Source organism: Giraffa tippelskirchi, chromosome 3, assembly GCF_054371585.1.
Source record: "Giraffa tippelskirchi isolate mGirTip1 chromosome 3, T2T-mGirTip1v1.2.pri, whole genome shotgun sequence".
NCBI lineage: Eukaryota > Metazoa > Chordata > Mammalia > Artiodactyla > Giraffidae > Giraffa > Giraffa tippelskirchi.
The window spans coordinates 35574350-35587008 of NC_137277.1; the positions used below are offsets into that span (position 1 = coordinate 35574350).

Below are 12659 nucleotides of genomic sequence, written 5' to 3' on the forward strand. Positions count from 1 at the left end.
ATTCCAGACTTACTTCCCACTTTCCATAATCTGGATTTTCATACATTTCCTTTCTCCCAGGTTCTTTAGCCTCACCCCTTGGATTTCAGCTCTAGAGACCACCCTCCCCATTCCTTGGCATCCTCTTCCCCATGACTCAGGCTAGATCTTATCTCTGTTCCTCACACTGCCTCTTTATGGGCCCCACTGCAAACAACCCAGCCCCAGCTCCCATTACCCTAAATTCTAGACTGAATCTGTCCCTACTGCACCTCATTTAATGCCCCCACCCTCAGACGCCCTCTAACTCACGATCTGGTTCCCTCACCGGTGTCTCCAGTAGCTCTGCTTGTGGTCTTCATATTCAGGGATGTTCATTTCATCTTCCTCCCATGTGGACTGGTCATAGGGCAAGTCCCTCCATTTCACTAGATAGTGGTAATTCCCCTTTTTATCCACACTGTGAAGAGGAAAGCCAGAAAAAAGAGGCAGGAGGAGAAAAATAATGTGTGTCACAAGTAGAAAAGAGTCATAATATACACAATTATCAGCTAACACAGAGAATTTGTCACCTAATCCTCAATGGTGGGCCTCTGAAAGGGAGTTTAGAAAGGCTGAAGGACTACCCCTAACTTTTTCCAGATGGCTTCCTAAAAACCAACTATCACGAAACATCCCCAGCTTCAATGTTATTTGTTCATCCAATCAATATTTACTAAGCATCTACTACATGCCAGGCACTGTTCCAGGCATAGGTGATTCAGTAGAACTAAGCAAACAAATGACTGTTTTCCATGGAGCTCACATGCTACTGGAGAAGACAGTGATGAAACAGAAAAATAAAAAGACAGCAAAACATTGGTAGTGATAAGTACTATGAAGACAGAAGTACAAGAAACATTGGTCTGTATAAATCACGTTTTCATGTTTTGCTTTTATCACATCCAAATCCCCAGACTCCTGTGTCATTTCTTAAGCTGTTCGAGATTAGAGGAAGCAAGGACAAAGGTGTCAGTGCTGGGCTGGACTTTTCTCCCACTTCCATAGAGGAAACAAAGCCAGAGAGGCTGGGGCTGTGGTGGGAATTACCCAGTTAGATCAATTATCTAACATGGGGCCATAACGCAACAAGAACAGTGGCAAAACTCAGGTCGGCCTTCCTGTGGACCAAGGGCTCACCTGTGGTTGATGATCCGGTGGACGGTCATCCACTCTGGCTTGATGCCAAAACGATAGTACTTCTCCTCCATCTCGGCGTAGTGCGGGTCCTTCACCTTGCGCTTGTCGCTCTTGCCATCATCCTCACCAGAGCCATAGTCCAGGGGTGGGGGCTCATCCATGTCATTCTTCCGTTGGTAGTTTCGGTACATCACCAAGTGGAAGATTTCCAGCTGGTGGGGCACAGAAGAGGGAAGAGATACTCCTGACATCCTGAGGGGACACAAGGAGCCAGGGCAGCGGCCGGCAGGGGGGATGGTATGGGAAAATGAGCCATGGGAGAGGTGGGATGAGGGACACAGGAAGTTAAAGTCAAAGCAAGAGAATGAGTAACATGCAAGAGAACCAAGTCCAAGACAGGACCTGAGTGGGGAGGTAACAAGTAAAATGAGGAAGGAACAGGTTATTAAGACTGGGGATGTCGGTAAAACATGGTTAAGATAGATAAAGGGAAGAGATGGGAATTAAGGCAGGCTAAGGAAGGCTCTGTTACACCTCAGGGGAGGAATCTAACAGAGACTGAGGGAAAGACAACTGAAGACCAAGAGACCCAAGTATGGAAACTAAGAGCTGGTAGGGTCTGGGGGCCAGAGACCTAATATGAGGGAAAGCAAAGGGGACAAAAGATGGGAGAAGAGGCAGGTGAGAGAGGGAGAGCAGCAGTGAATGGGGCCACAGGAGATGGGGACAGAGACACCCTTGTACCTGCAGCTCCTTGGCCCAGGAGCAGTGCCAGTAGGACAGGCCCACCCACTTGACAAAGAACTCTCGCTCGGATCTGCCTTGAAGAGGTCGTGGTGGTGGGGCATCCGGATTCCCATCTGCCTGCTGAGGGGCTGGCACGGCCACAGGTGGCTCCCCCCACCGCCAGTGCAGGATCTTCTGCACACGGCCTTTCAGCACAGGACACTTCAGGGTGGATACAAACAGGAAAGAAAGAGGCAAAAAGAGCCCCTCGTTAGAGTAGGAGGGTGGGGAAGTCCCACAAGGGAATCAAAGCCCTGGTGTTGGGGAGAGAAGAGAAAGAAAGGGCCAGATGTTTGGGCCCCAGAGATGGAGAAGGAGTCGGGGCTGAGCAGAAACCCTGAGAGACAGGTCCACTCACGGTGCATCGAGGACACAGCCATTCGCCATTGGGGATGTCAGGCAGCGGGGGGTTCAGACAGTGGATGTGGTAGGAGGAGATGCAGGCATCACAGCACAGCAGCTCCCCGCCGTCCTTGCACACGCGGCAATACTCCATGTGGTCATCCTCTTCCTCCTTCTCCCCTTCCTCCTCCCCCTCCTCTTCATAGTCTTCCTCCTCCTCCTTGGCCTCCCACTGGACCCCCTCCTTCTCCTGGGAAGCCAAGGACAGACGTGGACACAAGAAAGAAGATAAGGAGTGAGAATGGAAGACAGAGACCAACCAGGAAGCCTAGATCTTATAAGTGCAGAAAAGACTGGTGGGAATGAACAAACAGGACACCTCAGTTTCCAAAAATGCTGATTTGGCAGGGCCAAGGGGATGAGGGAGAGGAACACACGAGGATCCTGGACCCTTAAACATCTGTTGCTAAGAGGCCCAGGCAGCTGGGGGTAGGAAGACGACAAGTGATGTCATGGAGGAAAGAGATGGGGGAGGTGGTTGCTGAGGGACAAAGAGGTGGCTCCAGTACTCACACAGTGAGGGCAGCTCCACTTGCCCTCAGGAGCCCGGTCAAGCTCAGGATCAAGGCAGACGAGGTGGTAGGCACGAGGGCAGGTGTCACACAGAATGATCTCCCCACCCTGCTGGCACACCTCACAGTAATCCTGGTGATCTGTCTCGTAGCCGTCAATCTCCTCCTCCCCAGCCATGGTGGGACAGCCCAGAACTGTCATACACCCGAGTGGAGGCCAAGGGAGCCAACAGAAATGAATGGGGGAGGGGAAAGAAAGAGAAAAGCGTTGAATAAAGAAGTCACAACTGAAAATAAGGACAGCAAAGGAACGAGAGGAAGGCTGTCAGGGCCACACACAGCTGACGCCCCTCACCCTTCTTCTTCTTCCTTCCAGGCCGGCCTCGTTTTAGTTTCTTGGTGCGGATGGGGCCGTCGGGGCGGCCCGAGGCACTGTGGACACTGCCGCTGTCCAGGTCTGATTCCTCGGCCTCCGGTTCGGGGCCCTCGTCACTCTGCAAAACATACTGCCCATAGCCCCATGGCTGTCAGGGGCGCTGGCTGGATTCCACTCCCCTCCCCAGGCCTTGGGCTCCCGCTCCAGCTGTCCTCATGGACTCGTGTGTCTGGACCCCGGGTCCCTGACCATGCCCAGGAGTTTAACAGATGGGAGGGGCTGCTCACCGAGCCGCCCTTCTTTCTCTTGCCACCCAGCAGCCCTAGCTTGATTTTGAGTGGTGCCATCTTCTTTCCCCGAAGCTTCTTGCGTCCATCGGGCACTCGGGGGCTCTTACTCCGCCGCTTGTGGCCTGGACCTGAGTGAGGAACGCAGGTGAGGGAGAAAAGCCCGAGGTCACGATATCCTGGAATAAGGGAGGCCACGAAGGTCTCTGGGCCTCTTAGTGGGCTATGGTCTTACGGAGACCCTTTCTGGGAAGCACTTTTCCAACCATCAGGGCCAAGGAGACAAGCATTCTGGAGTACAATTTGAGAACATGCAGTCTGGAGGGTGGGGTGACAGCTGTTTGACCTAGAAGGTTTCTTACCTTTGCCCTCTTTGGTTTTGGCTCTTCGGATGGGTGGGGGCTGGATATCAGCAGCAGGGGGTGGTGGAAGGGCGGGGGGTCCAGAAGGTGCTATGGGGGTTGCCGAGGAGACAGCGGCTGACACCTGCTCAGCTACAGCTGCAGCCGCTGCCGCCGCTGCTGCTGCCACAGCAGCCGCCGACCCCTTGAAGGGGTTGTTGGCGCTGAACTCTCTCCACTTGGCCCCGAGAATGGTCATCATCTTAGACATTGGGATCTTAGGATTCTTCTTAGCAATCAGGGGCCTGTAAATACATAGGCAGGAGACTTGGACCCTTCACAGATGGTCAGGGAATACTGCCATTTCCCTCAGCAATTAAGTCGATGTACAAGCTAGGGTTCCTGGGTAGTATAAACATGTTCTCTCATGAGTAACATCAATTTTAAAGTAAACAAATAATAAGTTTTTAAAAGTTGAACAAAACAAGACAAATGTATGAAACAACAAAAAAGGAATAGGCAAAATAAAATTTAAATGCAGATTAAATAGGATAAAACCATAAGATACAATACCAAAAATGCTCTACTTTCGACAACTACTTTACAGTTCCTAAAACGCTTTCACACACGATATCTTATTCCATCCTCACAACACTACTAGGAGCTGTTATGGTTCTCTGTGTTTTCCTCATGAGTTCCACGGGCCCTGGTAGAACCTGATGAACGGTCCTATTAGGTGAAGTCTGATGGGCCACACTGGTTCTGCTCTAAGGTGGGTATTAAGCTCTTGTGAGGACACAGGTGACCCCGGTGCTGACAGAAGCACTGTCTTTAGTAGAGAAGCAGTGAGACACCAGGACTAATGACAGCTACCAGGGACTGAACTCTGCTTGGCCCCAGAATATGGAATGGGCTGAGCTTTCCATCCACCACCCCATTAAAATCCAACCAAAATACACACTTAAGTCACTTCAGTCGTGTCTGACACTTTGTGACCCCTTGGACTATAGCCCCCCAGGCTCCTCTGTCCATGGGATTCTCCAGGCAAGAATACTGGAGTGGATTGCCAGTCCCTCCTCAAGGTACATACTATTTGCCTATTTTACAGATGCAGAAACTGAAGATCAAAGAAGTGAGTTGCCCAAGAAGCCACCAGGACCTGAATTTTAGCAGGCTGTCTGCAGAGCGCTGAAGGGCTCTGCTAAAGTGCCTGCTTCCCCAAAGGCATCTCTACTGTTCTCTCCTCTACTTTAGAAGCTATTGACTCACAGGTCCCACTCTCAGCCTGCATCCTCCATTACTACTGCTGTCTAAGGGAAGGGCAGAAGACGTGATAACTCAGCAAAGGAAACTGGGAAACACTGATGCCACCTCTCCACTCCAGTCTGAAGAAAAGTCAGGCAGGGTAAACTGGAACTGTTAAGAGCAGGGAGGGCCATCGGTCACCAGAGTTTTCTAACCTAGCAGTGGAACTCTGATCCCCAGTGAAGAGTTCCTGACTGAGTGCTTGGATCCTGGGAGTCCAGGAATTCTCTGAAATTACATGTGGAATTTTGTGTGTCTGTGCTGTGAATTTCTCTGGAGAGCCATTTCTTAGCTTTCATCAGATCCCAGAGGGGTCCAGGGCCTCCCCCAAATTAAAAGTGTCTGCTGACGAGGGCTCCCCAGCCCTACTGTACCTCATGAAATGCCCTACTGTACCTCATGAATTGGCTGAAGGCTTTGTAGTTGGTGAGTGTGTGGTAATCCTCCTCGGAGAATACATGTTCCACGTCCTCCAGGCCCCAGGTCAGAAGCAGGGTGGCTGATGACTTCTGTTCCACTTGCTAGGAGACCAGGCTTCTGTTAGGCAGGTGCTCTCCCAGCGCCAGTCCTGGGCTCCCCCGCCCCCGGACATGCCTCTCTGCCTACCCACCAGCTTCCTTGGGCTTCCTGCTTTCTGTTCCATTCCCAGCCCAATCCCATTCCTCATAAACCACAGCCTCTCCATTTGTCACCCTGCTCGCCCAGGGCTCTCCCTCCCCTACTCTTCAGGCTTGTCACTGATTCATATTTCTCCCCTCACTCCCCAAATCTACTCACCTTTTGCCCCCCCTCTCCCTCCCCTTTTTTCCGCCGCTTTGTCTTCTTCTCCTTTTTTTCTCGGTGCTTCCGTCTCCGTTTCCGACCTGGTCCAGTTCCATATTCACTGCCTCCACTCTCTGACTTCTCCCGGTACTCATCTCGCTCAGAGCCAAATTCCTCCTCGCTGTCCTAAGGGAGAGAAATAAAAACACTATTTCTTGAGCCCTAGCGTGTGCCAGGAACTCCTCTTAGCACAAAAAATCATCATCTCTTTTAAACTTCACAACAATCCTATGAGACAGCAACTAATCTATTTTTATCCACTTTTTTTTTTGTAGAGGAAACTGAGGCACAGAGAGCTAAACAAGCTGCCCAGGAAGACAGAGAACTGCTGGGCTGTGAATTCATGCAGTCTACCTGCAGTGCTTCCAACAGCTTCTCTGTGCTGCAGGGCAAGTAAAGTCAACAACTGGGCTCTTCACTAGGATGTAGTGAGTAAGGTTAGGGTCCCAGACCTGGGAGATACAGGCTAGCAGGGGTAGGGGTGGGGGCAGGTAGACGGAGACAGGTCTCCTTGACTTCAGGGTCCCCATGGCAATCAGGCCCAGAGAAATCACAGGTCTCTGGGATGGGTCTCCAAGCCTCACTGTAGAGACAGGTGTGCGTAACACTTACAAGCTTCTTGCGTTTCCGGGGCTTTCCTGGCTTGTTCTCCTTCTGTTTCTTGGGTCCTCGCTTTCTCTTCTTCACGCCCAATGCTGAAGGCAGCAGTCGAATGTCATCCTTATCTTTGGAGCAGACAGCACCAGAAAACCTAAGCCTCTAGGCTCCCAGTCTCTGCAGCCCTTTTCCTCCCTCACCTCCTTGGTTCCTGCTCTCTAGGAAATCCGGCATTAACTCTTCCAAACCTTGCCTCCCTTTGCTGGACACAAACAGAGAATGTTTCGAGTACTCTGGGATGCCTGGGTTCTGAATGGGAGGTCAGGGGTCAGAAGGGGCGAGCAGCCAAACCACTCCTGTCTCTCCCCTCCTACTAACAAGGGACCAGGCTCTAGGCCATGGGCTCTGACTGTGGCAGGTCCTTTTAGTCGCCGCCAGGGCTCCTCCTGCCTTCCCCCTCACTTAGCCAGCTGGCATCCTGCCCAGGAACTGGGGAAGCCATGCCCAGCTGCTGGCCTGGCCTGACCCCAGCACTTGGAGTGGGGAGACACAAGCTGGCAGCTCCCTAAGCCAGATGCTGAGAAGGCAGAGCCAAAGGTGGACACCTGGGCTCTCACACTAACACCCTGGGGCCCTGACATCCTTTTTGTGAGGAGTGAGGCCTCTATTTATACTTCCTCAGATAATCACCCAGACTCCAGTCACCCCAGCATAGCCCTGGAGGAAAAGAAATCCTCAGTCAGCCATGTTCACTTCTGGCCCACAGGATCTTGGTATCTGGCTCCTTCATCACTCCCTAGCCCCACAGAAGGTCTCCACAATTACCTAAACATTCCTCCTCCTCCCAAGCAGCCTCGATTCTGCCTTCAAATCTTCATCCACATCCGTGTTCCCTTTGAGAACTCAGGCGCCCTACCCGTTGTCCCCGGGTCTCACCCCTTGCCTCCAAATGTAGTTTCAAGCATTCTAACCCATTAATATCTAAACAGTACAGGAGACCCACACAAAGACACTGGACAGGCATAGACACACTCCTCATATGCATTCTCAAATGCACAAGCATCACATACTCATGAGCACAAACCCAGAGGACTGTCTGTACGTGCTTTTAACGGGCTAGGTCCCTGGCTTTCTCTCCAGATGTCCATCAGAGAGGCTGGGGCTGGTTCTTTCCAGCCCCCAGGTCCCTGCTCCCCATTCTCCATGACTCCTGCCACACTGTGGAGGCTTAGGGTTCAGAGAGTAACTACTTCAGGAGGAAGACACAGCGGATGCCACACAGAATTGAGGCCCTGGTGTGAGGCCTCCCTCCCCCAGCAAGCACTAGACTAACCAGCCAGACCTGTCCTGCTCAGGCAGAAGCAGCAGTGCAGGAGGGGAAAGCCTGGACCGGGCCCAGCCCCTTGCTCTAGGACACACAATCCTTCTCCCCACAACAGCCAAGGGAAAATTAGCCACAATTTACACCGGAGGCCTCGGTTTCCAGCGCCCCGGAATCGCGGCGCCTCCTTCCTTCAAAGCTACTTCTCCTCACAGCTCCGGCATCCTGTGCCCTCTCGCGCGGGACGGCATTCTAAAATTGGGGGGCTGTGGAGAGGGGGCCGGGGGAGGTTCCTGCAGGCAGCCCGGGGTGTGAAAACAGAGTGGGGACCGTAATAGGAAGTCAGTAAGACGCCGTGCCCCGCAGCCAGCGCTCCCTCACCCCAGGGACTCCCGCTAATATGAACATGGAAACGGAGGCTGCCGGGGCAGTGGCAAGGGCAGGCCAGCTGGCTGAGGATCAGGGAAATGGCCTCGGTCTCTGCCAGCGGGGGGGGGGGGGGGACACCAGCCCTGGGACCTCGCAGCCAGTTAACCCCACTCCCCACCCCAGCGGGAGGCTCCCCAACTTGGGTAGACGGCGGTGGTGCGGGGACGCAAAGTAGACGGCGAGGAAAGGAGAGGGAGGGCAGGAAAGCAAATCTAAGTCCCAACCTCTGCCTCACCAGCCACTCAATGCTGGCCGGGCGCCCAGACTCTCCCACATCCCGGCTCAGATCTCGGAAGACGGCGAGGGAGGAGCGCGGCGAGGGGGCCGGGCGGGGCCTGGCGAGCCGGAGAGAGGGAGGAGCCTCGCCGAGAGCCTCGCCTCCCGCCCCTCTTTTCTTCTAATCTCACCATCAATCTCTCACACATATATTTATTTTTTCTCAAATTCCCCTCCCTCCCCCACAACGAACCACCATAATAGGTCTGCTGCACATGCGTATTGCATGCAGGGGGTGGGTTTGTATTTTCAGACCTTTTGCAAAGAAACTACCAGAATTTTCCGCACCACCCACAACCATTCCCCACCCCCACCCCCAAGGAATCACATCTATATATTATGTTATATTATTTCTCTAGACTTGCCAGAAGGGGGAGGGCGAAGAAATGAGTTTTGGGCTTCCTGCTCCCTTCCCCCATCAGCACGAGTGCTATTATTTTAAACGTTTAACAATGTAAGGAGACTGGAGAGGGGGGAAGGGAAAAAATTGGCCTTGGGTAAGAATGTAAAACAAAATGGTGAGAATCAAAGACGTCAGAATGAAAAACAATAGGAACCTCTAAAGCCTATCAGTTCATCTTATAGAGAGACGGAGGGGGGGGCAGCCCAAACAAATTGCCTCAGAGGAGGATTATTTTGCCCACACTTATGTAGACAGAAATAATGGGCAGACTAAAAATATTTTGCCGAAGTTTTAACTCAGAAAGTCATCTGAGGGGGTGTTTCTGGGCCACTCGGTTGACTTGGAGGGCTAAAACGGAGATAGCCCTGTCAGAGAGAGAAGGTGGGTTTTCATTTCAGATATACAATTTTTAAAACATTTGACGATGCTTAGAAAGCAGAGGGAATAGGGGAGGGAGTACTGACACAAAGACCCATCTCGACCTCAGATTCTTTCATGCACTCCCCTTTACAGACCCAAATCCGGGATCAAAAGCCCCTAAATACCACATTCTAAGTTCGGAATACACATATGGGAGAACTGCTCATGCCCTAAATTAACCTGACATCCTTGCTTTCTCTTTAGCATCTCTGCTGTCTTTCAGGTAACCCCCTCCCCACAGTTCTTTATTCCTTTTCCCTTCTGCAAAATCAGTGGGCTTTCTCGGGATAACTTTTTAAAAACTTTTCCCGTTTTCGGAGAAGCCCGGGAGTGGGGAAGTGGACTTCATCCTGTTTCCATTAGATACCCCCTCCCCCCCGCCCCAAGAAAGTCGTCCCCACCCCACCCCCGCTTCGGTCCCTCAAAAGGCTGTCTCCGCTAGACAGGAACATTTCCCACAGAAGCCACACAGATCAATATGACAGTTTTACAAAGAGTATGATGTTAGACGTTTTGAAGTTTGATGCATTTGTGCTGCAAGGCATCCAGAGGCCTGGGGGTGTGACCACCCGAAAGATGCTCATCCTTGAAAACACTAGCAGAACACTCTAGAGGGTGGCCAGAGGGGGGCCACTATTGGGCCCTCGACCCGAGGCAGCGGTCAGGCCCCTCCACCGCGGGGCAGAACTGCCTAGACAGTGCGGATGACTCGTCATCCTCGGGGAGGGGTGCTGAGTGACGGTCAAGCTGCAGAACAGCTGGGTGGGCAGTTCACGCCCCCCGACATGGTCAGGGTGTGGATGGTTTCAGCGGGAGAGTGAGTGACAGTGAATAGCAGCCACGTGAGAGTCACAGCTGGGCAGCTCGGCCACCCCAGACTGACGGGGTCATGGGGTGGGGGGGAGCGCACTTTACACAAAAGAGCCCAGAACAGAGGAGAGATAAAGGGGGTGGGGTTGGGGGCATCTGGTGTCCCAGACACTCTCCTCTCGCTCCCCAATCTCCAGTGGCTGCGCTCCCTAGTACGAGCAGGGGAGAAGGGGCCGGGGCCAGTCTCATTCCAGGAAGTGGTCTGCATGGAGTGTGGCCACCACCTGCCCCTAGTCGTCAGCCGCCCGCAAACATTCACACGACCCCTCCCCCACGTGCCACCGCACGCTCCAGAGTTGGCGGGCACCGAAGTCCCCGCAGGTGGGGGGGGGTCCGATGGACACCCGCCCTCCCCAGCCTTCCCAACTCCTGACGGGGGGTGGTGAGGGCCGCGGTCCGTTCTTCGCAGGCAAACCCCACTTCCCCACGGTCCAACCCCACCGGGGCCGAAGCCCCAGGGGCGCCCGCGCGGCCGCCCCTCCCCCACGCGCCCCTCCCCCACGCCGCCGTCCGGCCGCCAGGGTCTCCGCGGTCCCTCGCGCGGCCAGGGAGGGGGCCCTGGCTTCGCCTCGGCCGTTTCCTGCCTACCCCCTCCCCGCCGAGGGTGAAAAAAAAAAAATCTCCTCCTCCTCCTCCCCCGAAAGCCGCGACCGAGTGGCCCGGTCCGCGCGCGCAGCTCGCGCCCAGCGCTCTCCAGCCCGGGCGGCGGCAGCAGCGGCGGCGGCGGCTGCAGCGGCGGGGGAGGGGTGCGGCGGGGGAGGGGAGGAGGCCTGGCCGGGCGGCCGCCGCCGCCCGCCCGGACCGCTCGGACCGCCGCGGGGCGACGGGCCCGAGAAGGCGCCCCGCGCCCCGGATTCGCCTCGGCTCGGCCGCGCGGTGGGTGCCTCGCCCCCGCCCGGGCCTCGCGCGCCCGCGGCTCCGGCTCGGGCTGGGGGAGGGAGTCGGCGGCCGCTTACCTGGCGGCGGGGGCGGCGGCGGCGGGGGCAGTGGCGGCGGCGGCGGCGGCGGCGGCGGCGGGAAGAGGTGGCAGCCGGGGGGGCTGTGGCGGTCGCGGCCCCGGTCGTGGCCCGGCCCGCGCCCGAGTACTCCCTCGTCGTCGTCCTCCTCGTAGTCCTCGTCGGCCGCCTCCACCTCCTCCTCCTCCTCGTCGCCCTCTTCTTCCTCCTCGTCTTCCTCCTCCGACACCACCATCTCCTCCTCCTCCTCCTCCTCGTCCCTCAGAGGGGAAGCCATCCTGTGGCTCTGGCCCCCCCACCACCCCCCCACCCACCGCCCGCCCGCCTCCCCCACCGCTACCACCTCCTCCTCCTCCTCCTCCTCCTCCTCCTCGGCGGCGGCGTCCTCGTCCTCCTCCTCACCGCCTCCCCCAGCCCCCCAAACCCCCGGGCCACCCCCCTCCGAAACCCCCCCTCGGGGCCGCCGTCTGACGAGGGGGGCCAAACCACCCTAAAAATTTTTCTTGGAAAAAAATTGAGGACTTTTTTTTCCTTCTCTCCTTCCTCCCGAGAGAACAAGAGAGCGGGATTAAAAAATATATATATATATAAAAGTTTTCGACTTCTCTCTACCCCCCTCTCCGTGGCTTTAAATATATTTAAATTCTGAGGGGGGCGCTCAGAAATATTTCTCAGAGCTGAGGCACTAAGATGGCCGCCTGGAAATTATTTTTAAAACAACCCCCCCTCCAGCACCGCCACCCCCTCCATGAAGAAAGGGAGAGGGGGAAAAAATCCCCTTTTAAAACAAAATGGCTGGCTTAATATTTCATTTTTCACCCCCCCCATTCTCCTCCCTGTTATACCCCCATCTCCAAGCCTCTACCCAGAAACCCACAAATTTCTCCCTTTTTTCATAACTGATTAGTGCACAGATTAATAGAGATATTTTCCTTGTGTACTGAGTGTGTGTGTGTGTGAGTGAGTGTGTGTGCGTGTTGGGGGGGGCATGAAGGATTTCTGCATAAAACAAAAATGGCTGCTGTGACTAACTCCCCCCTTATGAAAAAATATTTGAGGGGGGGGCATTAATCAGTACTCATGCTCAGTCTGACATCAGCATAAATTGTTAAAGGTTAACTAGTTAGATACTAGTCCAACTAGATTTAATTTTTTTCTTTTCTTTACTAGTCTCTTCCTCCCCACCTCCCTTCTCTTAAAGAAAAGCTTTTTTTTTTTTCTGAATACTTCAGAAGGGAGTGGTTTGATGTGAAGGTTTTTTTTTCCCCCTTCAGGCATTGAAAAGGAAAAAGATGAAATATATGTTTATATATAACTCTGTTTCTACATACCTCATTAAAGTCAAAACGCATTTAATTGTGTAGGTATCTTTTAAGTGAGAAGCGGTACTGGATTTTT

At 54.0% G+C, this 12659-nt stretch overlaps 2 protein-coding genes across 34 annotated transcripts in view; one reads left to right on the forward strand and one right to left on the reverse strand.

Moving 5' to 3' along the window:
* Nucleotides 1-11569, reverse strand: part of CHD3 (chromodomain helicase DNA binding protein 3) — a 24688-nt gene extending 13119 nt beyond the window's left edge. For 11 of the 20 annotated variants that reach the window (XM_081578534.1, XM_081578542.1, XM_081578532.1 and 8 more), the window contains exons 1-12: nucleotides 11262-11569; nucleotides 6602-6714; nucleotides 5945-6115; nucleotides 5564-5688; nucleotides 3884-4167; nucleotides 3522-3652; nucleotides 3214-3364; nucleotides 2860-3053; nucleotides 2303-2536; nucleotides 1903-2106; nucleotides 1159-1370; nucleotides 308-439 (exon numbers count right to left, since the gene is read on the reverse strand). In XM_081578534.1, coding sequence (XP_081434660.1) covers nucleotides 308-439; nucleotides 1159-1370; nucleotides 1903-2106; nucleotides 2303-2536; nucleotides 2860-3053; nucleotides 3214-3364; nucleotides 3522-3652; nucleotides 3884-4167; nucleotides 5564-5688; nucleotides 5945-6115; nucleotides 6602-6714; nucleotides 11262-11538 — 2228 coding nt within the window. In that variant the 5' untranslated portion in view covers nucleotides 11539-11569. Of the gene's footprint in view, nucleotides 1-307; nucleotides 440-1158; nucleotides 1371-1902; nucleotides 2107-2302; nucleotides 2537-2859; nucleotides 3054-3213; nucleotides 3365-3521; nucleotides 3653-3883; nucleotides 4168-5563; nucleotides 5689-5940; nucleotides 6116-6601; nucleotides 6715-11261 lie in introns of all 20 variants that reach the window. The other 9 variants (XM_081578543.1, XM_081578533.1, XM_081578539.1 and 6 more) reach the window with 2 other exon arrangements.
* The window catches only part of NAA38 (N-alpha-acetyltransferase 38, NatC auxiliary subunit), a 23666-nt gene continuing 21991 nt past the window's right edge, over nucleotides 10985-12659 (forward strand). For 6 of the 14 annotated variants that reach the window (XM_081578568.1, XM_081578573.1, XM_081578565.1 and 3 more), the window contains exon 1: nucleotides 10985-11181. The gene's annotated coding sequence lies outside the window, so the exon portion shown is untranslated. Of the gene's footprint in view, nucleotides 11182-11225; nucleotides 11329-12535; nucleotides 12622-12659 lie in introns of those variants that run through there. The other 8 variants (XM_081578577.1, XM_081578572.1, XM_081578576.1 and 5 more) reach the window with 2 other exon arrangements.